The 16,231-nt window shown below is 53.7% G+C and overlaps 2 protein-coding genes across 6 annotated transcripts in view; both read right to left on the bottom strand.

Annotated features, from left to right (window-relative positions):
- The window catches only part of DOP1B (DOP1 leucine zipper like protein B), a 61,552-nt gene extending 59,586 nt beyond the window's left edge, over positions 1-1,966 (bottom strand). For all 5 annotated transcript variants that reach the window (XR_014794088.1, XM_084873567.1, XM_084873569.1 and 2 more), the window contains exon 1: positions 1,807-1,966. The gene's annotated coding sequence lies outside the window, so the exon portion shown is untranslated. The remainder of the gene's footprint in view (positions 1-1,806) is intronic.
- A 4,524-nt stretch (positions 1,967-6,490) lies between these two features.
- Positions 6,491-12,966, bottom strand: LOC311616563 (carbonyl reductase [NADPH] 3). Its single transcript, XM_084872072.1, has 3 exons — positions 12,532-12,966; positions 10,942-11,049; positions 6,491-7,061 (listed from the first exon to the last, which is right to left on the bottom strand). Exons 1-3 carry the CDS (start codon positions 12,818-12,820, stop codon positions 6,598-6,600), a joined length of 861 nt encoding a protein of 286 aa, XP_084728198.1. The 5' UTR covers positions 12,821-12,966; the 3' UTR covers positions 6,491-6,597.
- Positions 12,967-16,231: the final 3,265 nt, after the last annotated feature.

Raw genomic sequence — 16,231 nt, 5'->3', positions numbered from 1 at the left:
AGCTCTTTTGATAATGATCTTGTAATCTAGCCTGAATAACTTCTCTGTGCAGGACTGGCTAGCTCATCAAACTGATAAGAGTTCTACAGCCCACTACCAAATAAACAAGAGACGTGTCACCTAAACAAGTGTATCTCACCAGATGTATCTCCTGAAAATCTAAACTGTCAGCAGAAAGTCTCTCACCTTACACATGTTTAATTTATTAAAAAAATAAAACAAGCCGAAACCGGTCTGGCTCAATGGATAGAGCGTCGGCTTGGGGACTGAAAGGTCCCGGGTTCGATTCTGGTCAAGGGCATGTACCTTGGTTGCGGGCACATCCCCAGTAGAGGGTGTGCAAGAGGCAGCTGATCGATGACTCTTTCTCATCGATGTTTCTAACTCTCTATCTCTCTCCCTTCCTCTCTGTACAAAATCAATAAAATAAAAAAATAAAAAATAAAAATCAGCCCTAACTGGTTTGGCTCAGTGGATAGAGCATCAGCCTGCGGACTGAGAGGTCCCAGGTTCAGTTCCGGTCAAGGGCATGTGCCTTGGTTTCAGTCACATCCCCAGTGGGGGGTGTGCAGGAGGCAGCTGACCGATGTTTCTCTCTCATCGATGTTTCTAACTCTCTATCCCTCTCCCTTCCTCTCTGTAAAAATCCATAAAACATATTTTTTAAAAAGAAAGAAATGCAGACTCTTAGGCCTATCCTAAATCCGATGACTCAGGATCTGCGTTTAAAACAAAACAATAAATTCACCTCGCTGGTGTGGTTCAGAGGCTGGCTGAGCATTGACATAAACCAAAAGGTCGCTGGTCCGATTGGGCCCGGGTTTCAGGCACAATCTCCAGTAGGGGGAGTATGAGAAGCAGCCAATTGTTTTTCCCTCAGGGATGTTTGTCTGTCCCTCTCCCTTCCGCTCTAGAAATCAATAGACATATTTTTAAAAACAAAACAAAAAACAAATTCAAGTGAAAAATCTACTGCCAGACCCCAAAGAAGTTCATTGTAAAGATGTTTACATGAAAGCACAGTTCCGAGTCACATGACAACTGAACAATGACAGCCACCCTCCGAGCAAGAACTCAGCAGCAGATCCGGACCCTCGGTCCAGGCGCAGACACACCGTGGGCCATCGGTTACCTGGCTTAGCAACGCTAGGGCACTTTTTCTTTAAACGTGCAGTTAAATTGTGGAAAATGCGAAGACACCAGTGGGAGCAGGCGGGATGGGGAAGGAGGGGGCCTCCATCTCCTTACCAGAAGCCCCCTGGGCAGGTTTTCCCGGTGCGGAGCTGCCCGGTTAGGCAGGCCTGGCTCAGCCTCCATTGGCAGCGGCACCGGCACCACCACCACCACCACCACCACCACCACCACCACCACCACCACCACCATCCCCGCACCCGCCCGGAGGCGGCGCCCGGCCAGACGCGGGCGGCGGGCGGCGGGCGCACTGCGGCTCGGTCCTCCTCCGGGCACCCGGGCCGGTCCTTCCTCCCAGCGAAGCCCGCCCTGCTCCCTCCTCCCCGAGGACCGCGCAGCGAGCGGAGCAGCTCCCCCCGCCCGCAGGCCGAGGAGCGGGGCTGGGCCTGACCTCCACCTGCCGCCAGGCCGCCGGGCGTGGCCGCGCTGCCGGGGCCGCCGGGGCCGCCCGCACGGCAGCAGCGCGGGCCGGGGCGCCTGGGCACCCGCTCCCCTCGGCGCCGCCGGGACCTGCGCGGCCGGGACGGACGCCCGCGCCGCTCCGCCGCTCGCGAGCCCGCGGAGACGCCCGGTTTCCCGGGTTCCCGGGGCGGCCCGGGCGCAGGCCCGACTTACCTCAGCGGCGGCGGCCTGTCTCGGGGACGCGCCCACGGACGGAGGGGCCGGCCGGGCCGGGCGGGGAGAGCGGACGACGCCGGCGGCTCAGCCGGGAGCCGGGACCGCGAAGGAAGCGCCGCGCCCGAGCCTGCGCCGCTGCGGCTCCGGGAGAGGAGCGGGGCCGGGAGGCGGGGCCTCCGCGCGCGGGGGCGGGTCAGGAGGCGGTCCTCTGCGCGTGGAGCGGGGCCAAGGGCTGGCTCCAGCCATTGGCGCACAGCGGACCGCCCATGGCCCCGCCCCCGAGCCGATGGTGTAGGGGCGGGGCCAATGATTGGCTCTAGGAGGCAGGGCCAATGGCTGGCTCTAGAGCAGGACAGGTGGGCGGGCCCTCGGCGTGCAGGGGCGGGGACTAGGGCGTGCCCTGTGCTTGAGGCAGGACCGTGGGCGTGTCCCGGACGCTGGGGGCGGGGCGGGAGGCGGGCCCCTGACCTGGGCCGGGCAGGAGGCGGCGCCGCGCAGGGCGGAGGGGCCCGGAGGCGGGCTCTCAGGTGAGTGGGCGGGGCCTGCGCGCAGCTTCCCGGCGGTCGGTGGGTGGCCATCCCCGGGGCCGCTAGCTGCGCCCTCGCTGTGAGACCGCCCCCTAGGACCTCACAGGGTGGGCAGGGTGCTCCGCCTCTCACCTGGAGCTCCTGACCCACCGGAGGAAGGGGACACCGGCCATCGGGTCAGCCTGTCCGAGGCGGGGCTTTGGAGTTACAGACCGGAGAACCGTGGGGTTCTGGAAAGGTGGGGCCCATGGCACCGGCTCACCCAGCTCTCCCGCCACCAAACCCTCCGGGGGAGGTGGGCCCGGGGGCTGGGGCGCGGGTTACGGTGCCTCCTCCCCACACGCCGCACCTCTCTGACCCTTGGCATCAGCGAAGTGAAGAAATCAGTTCATGAAATGAGCTTCGTTCCGTGCACGCTGGCTCAGGAACGGGGCTTCTCGTCAACGCTAAAGAGCACTGATATTTACAGAGAAACTGTAACTCCTTCCTGCCATTCTCAGGAGCCTTCGGCCTGGCCAGTTCGGACCCGCCCCGCCTGGCTGACAGCTGCAGGGCGAGAGGCTCCTTGAAGGATGTGGTTCACCTGAACACCGGTGGCACCAGCTGGGAAGCAGTGCCACCAACCCAAGCAGTGCCGCCTGTGGACAGAGGTTGTAATTTATGTAGAGAGAGGCCTCTACCCATTAACCCCTTAGGATCCCTCAGGGATTTTCAGATCTAGTCCAGGGCTCCTGGAGGCAAGGCAGTCGTGAAAGTGTTGTTTTTTTTGTTTTTGTTTTTGTTTTGTTTTGTTTTTTGGGGGGAGAGGGAGGATGGGACTGGGAGGACCATGTACACTCTAAATTGTACAGAACCTTTTGAATAGATGTATGTGTCTGGAGAAAGGGTATATATAGTTTGTCTCAAGAGTCCCAAGGGGATATATCACTTCTCTCAAATCACCAAGAATCCTCCTAGATAATAAAAGGCTAACATGCAAATAGTCCCCTCGGGATTTCCACTGACTGGGAGTTCGACCACTCGTTATGACGTGCACTGACCACCAGGAGGCAGTGTGGAACAAAGATCAGCCCTCATCACCAGCCAGGCCTAGGGACCCTACCCGTGCATTAATTTCATGCACCAGGCCTCTAGGCAAGGGTTTCCCAAACTTCTCTCATGATGAGAATCACCTGGTGGAGTTGTTAAAATACAGATTCCTGAATCCCAACTAAGAAGTGCTAAACTAGAATTTTTCAAAACATATAGGTAAAATTGTATACTTAACTAGTGCTCTGTCTTAAGTATACAATTTTACCTATATGTTAGAATCTATAATAGACCCGTAATGGTGAGCGGGATGGGACAGGTGCTAGGTGCCCAGAAAAGCCGGGGACTCTGCACTAAGACAGTCCTGGAGGCGACACGGCTCTCGGCTCTTAGCTGTGTGATCTTGGCCAGCTAACCTCTCCAAGCCTTTCCGTCCTCATTAGAAAAATGACATCAAGACCTTCCTTAGAGGGGATGTGTGGGAGGGAGGGAGGGGGCAAAAAAAAACAAAACAAACAAACAAAAAAAATCAATAAAATATAAAAAAAAAAAAAAGACCTTCCTTAAAGGACGGTCCTGAGAATTACGTCAAACAATGTTGGGATAGGTCTGAGTATGCCATGGGTTCCTAATGCATGATTTTTTCTCTTTCTTCTTTTTTCCCTTCTGATTCCAAGCCAATATTTATTTCACTCCTGCATGCCATGATGCATTTTCATGCACTTTTATTAGACTCCTTTGGTTGCAAGAACAAGAACTCAGTTCAAACGAGCTTAAGAAGAGGGAAATGTCTTTAGGGATACAGAGGACCTTGGAGCCTGTCTGAGAACCAGGGAGCTCAGAGATGGCATGAGGTCAGCGAAGGGATGCTGTCTCTCTTTGGGCCACTGCGTAACTGCTACTGTTGAGAGTCCATTGCAATGCCTGCCTCAAACAGCTCCTTGGACCAGGGGGTGGGGTGGGGGGTGGGGCAGGGTTGCTTATGGGAGCAGCTCTGAGCTTTCCCTGTTTTATTGCGGCTGGTCCTGGCACGGGAGCAGTCAGTCCTCTGAGGACAGCAGGGCAAAGTCACCTTGGGGCTGCTGCCGCTGTTAACTTGGGACGAAGCAGGCAGAGGGAGCAGAAAGTAATGGTTGGGGAGAGGGTGCTGGGCAGACCATCCAATAAAGGCCCCGAGACGTTTCCACCAAAATGAGAAACGCCATTCTGATCAGCAGTTTACCAGTCAGTCTTCTAAGGGGACCACATGTGATCCAGGAATGTCCCGGAGCCAGAAAAGGGGAGAGGAACTAAAAGGGTCGGCCTGCTGGTTGACACGTGCACTTCCTGTCTGTGACTCCGTCAGGGAGACCTGAACAGCCGGCAGGGGCTGGCCTCAGACGGAACCCGCATGGAAGAGGAATTCAGGAAATGATTGAAAGCCATTAAAATGCTTTCAGAGCCAGACAAGAAGTCATTAAAATGTCTAGGGAGCGATGGTCTGAAACGAGCACAAGAGCAAGCTGGTGTGGCTCGGCGGTTGGGCGTTGACCTAGGAACCAGAAGGTCATGGTTCAGTTCCCAGTCAGGGCACATACCTGGGTTTGGGCTTGATCCTCAGGAAGGGATCAGGAGGCAGCCAATCTTGATTCTTTCTCATCCTTGGTATTTCTTATCTTTCTCTGCCTCTCCCTTCCTCTCTCTGAAATCAGTAAGAACATTTAAAAAGGGAGGTGAGCCGAAACCGGTTTGGCTCAGTGGATAGAGCGTCGGCCTGCAGACTGAAGGGTCCTGGGTTCGATTCCGGTTAAGGGTATGTGCTGTGGTTGCGGGCACATCCCCAGTGGGGGAGTGTGCAAGAGGCAGCTGATCGATGATTCTCTCTCATCGATGTTTCTAACTCTCTACCCCTCTCTCTTTCTCTCTGTAAAATATCAATAAAATATATTTTAAAAAATAAATAAATAAATATAAAGGGAGGTGAGGGCAGAGCTAGCCGGGCCTTTTGCTGGGAGACCTTGCGTGTGTTTACGGTTACTGATTCCCAGGTGGAAAACAGCGTTACCCCTTTCCTGCAGTGCTGTCGTCAGGAGGAGTGACCTTTGTGCTGCTGTCCCCACCTGTCATAAGCTGGGTAATTGCGGGCTGTCCTCCCTGAGTATGTGTCCACTGCGCACCTGTTGTATGTGTGTTGTTGTCCAGCTAGTCATTCCGACTGAGGTCTTGGCTGCTTTGCAAACTTTCTTTGCAAGTATATTTCTTCTTTTTAGCAAGAGCCTTTATTTCTCCAGGGTATAACCAGAACCTGGGAGGCAGGCTGCCAAACCAATCTCATCTGAAAGCAGTGAACGTGGCCTGGCCAGTGGCTGAGCATCAGCCTAGGAACCAGGAGGTCATGATTCCATTCCCAATCAGGGCACATGCCCAGGTTGCAGGCTTGATCCCCACTGTGGGAGGCAGCCAATCAATGATTCTCTCCCATCATTGGCGTTTCTATCTCCCTCTCCCTTCCTCTCTGAAATCAATAAAATAGGCTTTTTATAAAATGTACTCAAATGTAAGGAAACAATGGGATACAGGCAGAGGCAGAGTGCAGAGCTTAGGAGACAGGCTAAGTCCTCGTCTCTCCAGAGGCAGCAGCCTGGAAACAGCAGAGGGCAGCTGGGAAACCCCATGGTCTGGAGTCCTCCCAGACCAGCGGCTCTCAGTGTGGCCGCAGTCCCAGCAGCCCCTGGGAACTGTGAGAAGCGCCCATTCCTGGGCCCCGCTCTGGGCAGAGACGTACATGCCCTCCTGCTGATCCTGATGCCCGCTAACATCTGACAACTACACAACTAGGTCCTTCCCCAAAGGAATTTCAGGTGTAACAGTCTCTTGGCTTGATTTCAGCACTAGACCTCGCCCTGACCGGTTTGGCTCAGTGGATAGAGCGTCGGTCTGCGGACTGAAGGGTCCCAGGTTCAATTCAGGTCAAGGGCATGTACTTGGTTGCGGGCACATCCACAGTAGGGGGTGTATAGGAGGCAGCTGATGGATGTTTCTCTCTCATCGATGTTTCTAGCTCTCTGTCCCTCTCTCTTCCTCTCTGTAAGAATCAATAATATATATATATATATATATATATATATATATATATATTTAAAAAGAAAGAAAAAGGAACCAGACCTTTTCCCATGGAGATCTCAGTCCACAGCCCTGAGGGACAGACACACCAGACGACACCACCGGATCCCGTCCGCTCATCCCACGTTTATTAAGCAGTGAGCAGCCCAGAAGGTTCCCACCACTTCTGGACCACTCTGTCCCGGACCAGCTGGCCCTGAGGCTCGGTGGCATCGGGAGGCAGGAGGGCCAGGTAGACCGGGGTCTCCGCGCCCTCCTCCAGCGTCCTGGTGCCGAAGTCCCCGGCCATGTCCGTCTTCACCCACCCGGGGCAGCACGCGTTGAGCAGAATCCTGTCGGCTTTCCGCTTCTCATCCAGGCGCCGGGCCAGGATCTTGGACAAGACCGTGACCCCCAGCTTAGACACGCCATAGGCCGAGCTGGGCCAGCCTTCCCTCTCGTGAACTTCGTTTTTCGTGTCCTCCACGAACTTCTTCATGAGCTCCACCAGGTCGCCCTCGGTGAGGTCCTCGCAGCAAAACATCTCCTTCAGGGGCTGGCTGCACTGCTCCAGCGCCCGGGAGCCCTGGAGACTGCTGATGTTCACCACTCTGCCTGCAACACAACACGGGGCCGGTCACAGGTGGTCGCTGGCTGACGAGGCCACGACGCACTGATTGCATTATGCTGCAGGTTTAATCTCTGATTAAAAACTCAACTCTAGCCAAAACCGGTTTGGCTCAGTGATAGAGCGTCAGTCTGCGGACTGGAAGGTCCTGGGTTCGATTTCAGTCAAGGACATATACCTTGGTTTTGGGTGCATCCCCAGTGGGGGGTGTGCAAGAGGCAGCTGATTGATGTTTCTCTCTCATCGATGTTTCTAACTCTCTATCTCTCTCTTCCCCTCTGTAAAAGATCAATAAAATATATAATAATTAAATAGAAACAGGTAACATTAATTTTTAAAAAGTATAAAAATTTTAAAGTATTTTAACTTCAAGACAAACAAAAAATGTTGGCCTGGCCAGTTTGGCTCAGTGGATAGAGTGTCTGCCTGAGGACTCAAGGGTCCCAGGTTCGATTCCGGTCAAGGGCATGCACCTTGGTTGCGGGCACATCCCCAGTAGGAGGTGTGCAGGAGGCAGCTGGTCGATGTTTCTCTCTCATTGATGTTTTTAACTTTCTATCCCTCTCTCTTCCTCTTCGTGAAAAATAAATAAAATTTATTTAAAAAAACACACAAAACACAACTCTAGCCCAGGCAGTGTGGGCCTGTGGTTGAGCATCGACCTATGAGCTATTGTAGAAGGTCCTGGTTTGATCCCCATCGGGCACAGGCCTGGGTATTGGGCTCGAGCTCCAGTGTAGGGCGTGAAGGAGGCAGCCAGTTGACGATTCTCTTTCATCATTGATGTTTCTATCTCTCCCTCTCCTTTCCTCTCTGAAGTCGATAAAAATATGTATATACTTTTACATATACATATTTTTATCGATTTCAGAGAGGAAAGGAGAGGGAGAGATAGAAAACATATTATATATATGGAAATGGAAGACAGAAAAGAAAATTAAATTATGGGAGCTACATAATGCCTCTAAGGAAAATACAAAACCTAAGAGGAAGAAGTGTCCTTTTTTTGATCCTCCCTGAGGATATGTTTGTGGGTTTTGGGGAGAGGGGCTTAGGGGAGGGGAGAGAAAGAAATAGGGAAACAATCAATATGGGAGAGAAGCATCAGTTGGTTGCCTCCTGCTGGAGCCCCAACCAAGGATGGAACCCGAGACCCTTCAGCGCATGGGATCCGCTCCAACCAGCTGAGCCACACCAGCCAGGCAGGTGTCCTCTTTGATCTGAGGACACGCCTCTGGGAGAGGCAGCAGGTGACGTCTCAGAAGCTGCAGCCATTCCTCCCCCCACCCCCCTCCCTCTCCGCTGAGGTCCGGGCGGCCTCACCGGTCCAGAAACACTCTTTCAGAAAGCATGGGCACGTGTCTCCCCCTAGTGGCTTGACACTTCCTTAACCTGTTGACTCAGAACCTCGAACAAATAAGCGGAAATAACTCTTTAAAGTGATACAGCCCGGCCCAGAGGCTCAGTGACTGAGCAGCGCCCCATGAGGCCCTGGTTGGACTCCCCGTCAGGGCACAGGCCAGGATGCAGGCTCCATCCTTGGTGGGGGGCGTGCAGGAGGCAACCAATCAATGATTCTCCCTCATCATTAATGTTTCTCTCTCCCTTCCTCTCTGAAATGAATAAAAACATGTATTTAAAAAATTAACCTGAAAAAAAAAAAAAAATATATATATATATATATATATATATATATACCTATATAACCTATATAAACCTAAGTTAACCTATTAAACCTGAATAAAGAGTGGCTTTTAAATCAGGAAGCTAGCAATTTCCTACCAATCAGAAAGCACCAATGCTCAGCATTTTGCCCTGGAGAGACTCGCCTGTCCTGGGTTGATCCCTGAGCCCCACCCTCCCTCTCCCTACTTTTCTCTCGCAAACGGCTTGGTTTGTGATCACGTGGCAGCTGCAAGCCTTACTCCACCAGAACTGATCCTCTGATCTGATTGAGGGGTGCGGTCAGGAGCCCTGGGTGCAGTCAGGAGCCCCGGGTGGGGTGCGGTCAGGAGCACCGGCGCTGCTTCCAGCTCTCAGCACCTGGCTGTGCTCCCTGCTCTGAGCCTCAGTTTCCTCCTCTGAAAGTGAAGGTGCAGGGGCGGAGGTTTCTCCAGGGCCTCGCAGCTTCCAAACCCCACGATTGGAAAACCCACAGGGAGAGACATCCCTCCGGGGAAATGCTACGCAGCGTGAAAAAGGGTAAGAAACCCTTGTCCTGGCCTGGAAAGAGCCCGGAGAGAGTGAAAGAAGGAAACAGGGTGGCAAGCATTATGCTTAACGGCCCCCTCTGTGTAACAAAGGGAGCAAAAAATCCGCATTTAGATTTGCTTGGATTTGAATGTAAGACTCCACCCCCTGGGCCCTGGGCTCTCCCCACCTCCATGACCCAGGAGCCCGGCTTCCTGCTGCCAGTCCCTGCAGCTCTGCCCGAGGACTCCCAGCCCACCCGAGAGGAGGCCAACGAAGGGAATCGCCTGAGCGGGCTGGAGACAGGGCTGGGCGAGCTGGGGTGGGGGCAGATGGCAATGCAGGTGCCACTCTCTCAGGCAAAGTTTTAGATTTTGAAGTTTATGCACTGGAGGTCCTCTTTATGCAAAATGTTAAATTTTTCTTTGAAATATATTTTATTGGTTTTTTACAGAGAGGAAGGGAGAGGGATAGAGAGCAAGAAACATCGATGAGAGAGAATCATCGATCAGCTGCCTCCTGCACCCCCCGCACCCCACCCCACCGGGGATGTGCCTGCAACCAAGGTACATGCCCTTGACCTGGGACCTTTCAGTCTGCAGGCTGATGCTCTATCCATTGAGCCAAACCGGTTTCGGCCAAAATGTTAAATTTTAAAAAGCACATTTCCAGTGAGAACAACCCTTTTGTTTTTCCTCAGACTCACAGCTGACTTCTTGGGAAATAAACTCCTCAGGGAAGTGAGCCTGCCCTCCCCCCTGCCATTCCCCTACCCCTTCATCCAGATGGTAATAGAAATAGAGGTAGGAATGGAAATGCTAGGTCGGATCCGATGCCACCCCCAGGGGAGCTGGGTGTGGCCCCTTCCCCCCGGGGAGCTGGAGGAGGCTCCTGAGGTTGCAAAAAGGCAAGAGGACTTTTAAGACTTGTAACCCTTGTTGTTCTAGGATTGAGCTCATGTCATGGGAGACTCAAGAACATCCCCATGTGTCATCCGTGCCTTTTAAAGCTGAAGCTTTACAGCCCTGTAAAAAAATGATGCCTTGCCCTAGCCGGTTTGGCTCAGTGGATAGAGCATTGGTCTGCAGACTGAAGGGTCCAGGTACAATTTCTGGTCAGGGGACATGGCCAGGTTGTGGGCTCGGTCCCTGGTGAGAGGCATGCAGCCGATCAATGATTCTCTCCCATCATTGATGTTTCTATCTCTCTCTCCCTCTCCCTTCCTCTCTGAAATATATATATATTTCAGGTATATATTCTGAGTGGCCAGATTATTATAATCTCTGAACGCGTAATAATCTGGCCACTCAGTGTATATTCTATATAATAAAAGGCTAATATGCAAATTGTCCCCTCGACCAAGAGTTCACCCAGCAGGCAGGCTGGTCAACTGCCATGTCCCCTCCCCTGGCCAGGCTGGCCGGACCACACCCATTTACAAATTCATGCACGGGGCCTCTAATATATATATATATTGAGTGGTCAGATTATTATGTGTTTAGAGATCATAATAATCTGGCCATTCAGAGTGTGTGTGTGTGTGTGTGTGTGTGTGTTTAATGATGCCGTTTTCTGTTTCCCCTCAGAGAACAGCACCCTAGGTGACTCCTTAGGGCAGCAGAGCCCCTGCACTCCTTGCTGAGGGGTGCAAGGTGACCACGCACACGCTGGACTCACCATGAGGCTTTATGATGGGCAGCAATTCTTTGCAGACATTCCTCGTGGCAAAAAAGTTGGTCTTCAGCGTTATCTCAGCTTGGATGTCAAAGGGCGTGGGATCATCAACTTTGAAGAAGAGGAGGAAACAAGGGCAAGGTCAGGCAAAGCGGGCCGCTCTCTAATTACAGGGGAAGCTGACTTTTCCGTTTTTAGACCACTGGGTCCGGGGCTCCCAGCTTCACCCTGAGCCTGAGTCACCTGCCGGGCCTGTGCGAACACAGCTCCCGGCCCGCCCGGGATGGGACGGAGCCGGTCTGGGTGGGGCGCCGGCACTGGCACTTCCAGCCGGTCCCCAGGGGACGCTCGGCGGCTGTGACCTTTGCTGCTGGGACTTGGGAGGCAGAGGGGGTCCAGGGGGGCCTGTGGAGCTGCGGGTTCTGGCTCAGCGGGTGCCAGGCAAAGCCTGGAGCTCTGCGCTGGCCCAGGGCCCGGCTCGCAGGGGCTGCGCCCACCGCGCACACAGGGAGGCAGGGCAAGGCTGCAGGGCAGGCCAGAGTCCCCCATCTGCGGCTCAGGACGCCGGGCCCCTGTCCACCAGGCCCTCGGCCCTCCGGGTGTGTGTGTGTGTGTGTGTGTGAGCCACCCACCTGCCTGCGCCCCCAGAAAGCCCGCACACGGAGCAGCAGGTGGGGTGCCAGCAACGGGGGATTGTGCTCCCCAACAGTGCGATTTACTCCGCTCCCCACCGGGTGTGCGTGAGGCCGCCGGTTCCTTCTTTCTACCCGCAGCACTTAGCTCAGAACTTCCTTTATTTCATTTTATTTACATGTTTTCTTTTATCAGGGTATTATATGTGTACATATCTTACCATCGTTCCCCCACCCCACTCCCACACATGCCCTCACCCCCAATGTTCTGCACCTGTTGGATGTTTTTATGCATGCACACAAGTCCTTCGGTGGCTCTCTTATCTCCCCTCCGCTCCCTAACGCCCCGCTGTACGGTGACAGTCTGATGCTCGCTCAGAACTTCCTTAATGGAGCACTGGAGTGAGGCATCGCGTTAGCCCCCTTCCCCGCCAAGTATCCCAGAGGCTACCCCACACCGCCTGGCCCGTCTGGTGACCAGCACGGCTCCCCGGGGGAGGGCGCAGGCCGGCTTCCTTTAGCCGGAGCCTATCCAAGCTCTCCATTAAGGTCTCCGGCCCTCTGTGTGCCCGAGCGTCCTGGCCGGGTCCCAGAGACTCATTTCCTGTCCCGGCAGATGGCCCGGCGCCTGTGAATGCGCCTTTCAGAAAGCGAAAGCCCCAGCGAGCTGGAGACCCCGCAGAGACAGCCTCTGGCCGGGACGGCGCTGAGCTCAGCAGGGCGTGGCCGCGCCCGGAGGCCGTGAACTCCAAACCCGGGCGGCCGTCCGCGGCGGGGCCGGGTCTGCCACGGGCCTGCAGGGAGCGGGGCGCGGTGCCCAGGACCCGGCGCGCTCGGCGCGGAGCGAACCGCTCCCCAACTCCGGGAGGCGAGCCCCCGCCGGGCGCACGCCTCTCCTCCCCATCGCTCCGCGGATGCTGTCCCCACCCTCGGGGCACCCAGGCCCCCTCTCCGCACCTACCCTTGAAGGCGATGCCCGCGTTGTTGACCAGCACGTTGAGGCCCCCGTACTCCTGGCGCAGGAAGTCGCGCAGGACGCGGATGCTCTGCGGGTCGTCGATGTCCAGCGGGTGGAAGCGCGGGCTCAGCCCCTCGGCCTGCAGCTGCTGCACGGCCGCCCGGCCCCGCGCCGCGTCCCGCGCCGTGAGCACCACGTCCCCCGAGAACTGGCGGCACAGGTCCCGCGCGATGGCGAAGCCGATGCCCTTGTTGGCCCCGGTCACCACCGCCACGCGGCTGCAGGAGGACATGGCCGGGCGGGGGGCGCGGGGAGCGGAGGGACGGAGGCCTCGGGGGCACCCGCTCCGGGACCGGCCGCGGGCAGGGGAACCGGGCCGAGCGGAGTTCTGGAATCCGGGAGCGACTTTGAAGAGCGAGGCCCGGCCTCGTCCCTCCCTCCGAGGAGGGGCTTCTGCTCCGGAGCTTTGGAAACGCCCCGATCCCGGCCCGGCCCGCCCCCGCCCCCGCCCCCGCCCCCGCCCCGCGCGGCGCCCGGCCCAGCCCGGGGCGGCTGTGGTCCTCGTTCTCCCACAGCAAACCCGGCCCGACGGGCTGACAGGAGAGAAGAAACTACCCAAAGAGAACGCCGCTTGGGGTTCTTTGGAGACAGGACCCCAAACGGAGAGAGAGAAGGGCTGACTGAGTTTCTTGGATGCGCGCCCATCACCCCCTGCAAAAGGCGGATGTTTGCTCTTTTCTTAAAATGCATTGACATTTAACGGAAACCGGTGTGGCCCAGTGGATAGAGGACTGGTGGATAGTGGGCTGTGGACTGAAGGGTCTCAGGTTCGATTCCGGTCAAGGGCATGTGCCTTGGTTGCGGGCGCATCTCCAGTGGGGGGCGGGAGGGGTGCAGGAGGCAGCTGATGGATGTTTCTAACTCTATCCCTCTCCCTTCCTCTCTGTAAAAAATCAATAAAATATATTTTTAAAAATGTATTGACATTTTAGACTCCCAACTGCTTCCGAGGACGTTGCTTGCTTAAGAGAATCTCCAACGAGAATTGGAGGAAAGCGGTCCTATGAGGAGAACCCAGGCGCGCAGGGCGCATCCCTGTGAGCTCCCCAGGGCGCCCCGGGCGGGAGCGGGTGTCTGTGCCGCTCTGCCCGGTGCCAAGCCTCTTACCAGGATGTTTTCATTCCATCCTTACCTGCCCCCCCCGCGGCTGCAAACTGCCAGCACGTTAGGTGTGTCCCAGGTGACATACATACTTTTCTCTCTCCCAGTGAAACCTGTGTACCCACAAAGCTCAGCTAAAAGGAGTCCGAAGGCGCGCCCAGGTGTGGACGGGCAATCAGAGCTCCCGCCCACCTGCCTGAGTGCAGTCTGGGCGTGTGTGATGCGGGCGTCTCCTGGCGGCCTGTGGGCTGAGGGAGAGCTTCCATCTCATCGTGACTCAGCTTTTCCCTGCAGAGCAGGTGTGCGCCTGCCCTGTGCGGTGCTCACTGTGGCTCAGCCACCTGCGGATTGTTTGGGACTCCATTAAAGACATAGGGCCGGCGCAGCCCATGTGACTCAGTGGTTGGGCGACGGCCTGTGAACCAAGAAGTCACAGTGAGGGCACATGTCAAGGTTTCGGGCTTGATCCCCAGTGCGGGGTGTGCAGGAGGCAGCTCATCAATTATTTTTTTTTCTCATCATTGATGTTGCTATCTCTCTCTTCTTCTATGAAGTCAATACTACTACTAATAATAGATATAGGCCTATGCAGTTTCTTGTGGGCACTTAATTTGTGCTTTTTTTTTAATTAGTACATTTCATCTAAGTTGTTGACTCTGTTTTTTATTAATTTGTTCATAATATGCTCTTACTAATCTTTTTAATAGTGGTAGTGATGCCACCCCTCTCATTTCTGATATTAATAATTTGTGTCTTTCATGTTTTCTTTTCCTGGCTAGAGGTTTATAGTTAATTTTTTTTTTTTTTTTTATCAAGGCAGCAGGTATTTGGTTTCATTGATTTTTTGTTTGTTATATTAGATTTTTGTTCTAGTCTTGATTTCATTTTTTTACTCACTTTGGGTTTTATTTGCTTTTTCTAGTTTCTTACCAAGAAGGTGCGGTCATTGATTTGAGATCTTTCTTCTTTTTAATAGAGGCATTAAGGACTATTAATTTTCTTTTAAGTACTGAGTTAGCAGCATTCAATGAACATTGATATGTTGGGCTTCAATTTCAATCAGTTTGAAATACTTTCTAATTTACTTTTTAAATTTTTCAGTTTTTAGTTTTATTGATTTCAGAGAAGAAGGGAGAGGGAGAAATAGAAACATCAACAATTAGAGAGAGTCGAAACTGGTTTGGCTCAATGGATAGAGCGTCAGCCTGTGGACTGAAGGGTCCCAGGTTCAATTCCAGTCAAGAGCATGTACCTTGGTTGCAGCCACATCCCCAGTACCCAGTAGGGGGTGTGCAAGAGGCAGCTGATTGATGTTTCTCTCTCATCATCAATGTTTCTAACTATCCCTCTCTTTTCCTCTCTGTAAAAAACCAATAAAATAAAAAAACAAAAAACAAAACAAAAAAAACACAATCAGAGAGAATCACTGATCAGCTGCCTCCCGCATGCTCCACATTGGGGATTTATCTGTGATTCTTTTCAAACTGACTTTGCTCTTACTCTGAGCCACTACTATCCTTTGTGTCCCAGATAATTAGGTCCAACCTAAGCATTCCCAGCAATGTGTATTCAAAGTTCTTCTTCTTTTTTTTTTTTTTTAATATATTTTATTGATTTTGTACAGAAAGGAAGGGAGATAAAGAGTTAGAAACATCAATGAGAGAGAGTCATCGATCAGCTGCCTCTTGCACACCCCCTACTAGGGATATGCCCGCAACCAAGGTACATGCCCTTGACCGGAATCAAACCCGGGACCTTTCAGTTCCCAAGCCGACGCTCTATCCATTGAGCCAAACCGGTTTCGGCTCAAAGTTCTTCTTCTTCAAAAGGTCCGTTGTCAAGAGAAACCAAGATGGCGGCATAGTTAAACACCTATACTTGTTGCCTCTCACAATCACATCAAAATTATAACTAAAAGACAGAAAAACTATAATCTAGAACACGGGAAAGCTGGCTGAGTGGAAGTTCTACAGCTAGAGGTGAAGAAAGTGCATTGAGACTGGTAGGAGGTGCAGAAGCTCAGAATGGGCTGGCACCAGGGAGAGCCTCTTTTTCAATTGGGAGGGAGATACAAGCTCCTGCTTCCCTGAGACCCTGCCCCACCCAGTTTACAATCCCACCCAAGCTGTGGCAGCAGCTTTTGCATAGGAATGGCCTGTCCTTTCTCAGTCTAAAACCTATCAAACAGGCAGCAGCTGGGTCAGTGGCTCAAAGCAATCAGTCTGATAGCAGAAGCCTGCCTTGCTACGTAGTTGGGCCTAATCTGGGTACTTCCAAACCTGAGGCAAAGAGGAGGATTCCAGATCTCTCTGTAGTTCCTGCTGGCAGCTCCAGGGAGTGGCTGACTTTGCACCTCCTTGGAGATCCAAGAGCCAGTGTACACAGTGGTCAGTGTGAGACCACACCAGGTTGCAACTCTTCAGATCCATAAGAGATACATTCAGGGCGCAGACTCAGTGAGCACCAAAGCCCCACTGAAGCAAGTGTTGCCCCATAAGGGAGTCTCCTGTAACTTTTCTTTTCTTTTTCTTTTTTTTAAATA

The sequence above is a fragment of the Pipistrellus hanaki genome (assembly GCF_964339955.1).
Source record: "Pipistrellus hanaki genome assembly, chromosome: 2".
NCBI classification, from domain to species: Eukaryota; Metazoa; Chordata; class Mammalia; order Chiroptera; family Vespertilionidae; genus Pipistrellus; species Pipistrellus hanaki.
This window is presented reverse-complemented; position numbering and strand designations above follow the sequence as displayed.

Coding starts and splice junctions, on each gene's coding strand:
- LOC311616563 (XM_084872072.1), bottom strand. CDS start 12,820: ATGTCCTCCTGCAGCCGCGTGGCGGTGGTGACCGGGGCCAACAAGGGC. Junction 11,050..12,531: donor CGCGGGCATCGCCTTCAAGG/GTAGGTGCGGAG, acceptor TCTTCTTCAAAG/TTGATGATCCCACGCCCTTT. Junction 7,062..10,941: donor GCCCATCATAAAGCCTCATG/GTGAGTCCAGCG, acceptor GTTGTGTTGCAG/GCAGAGTGGTGAACATCAGC.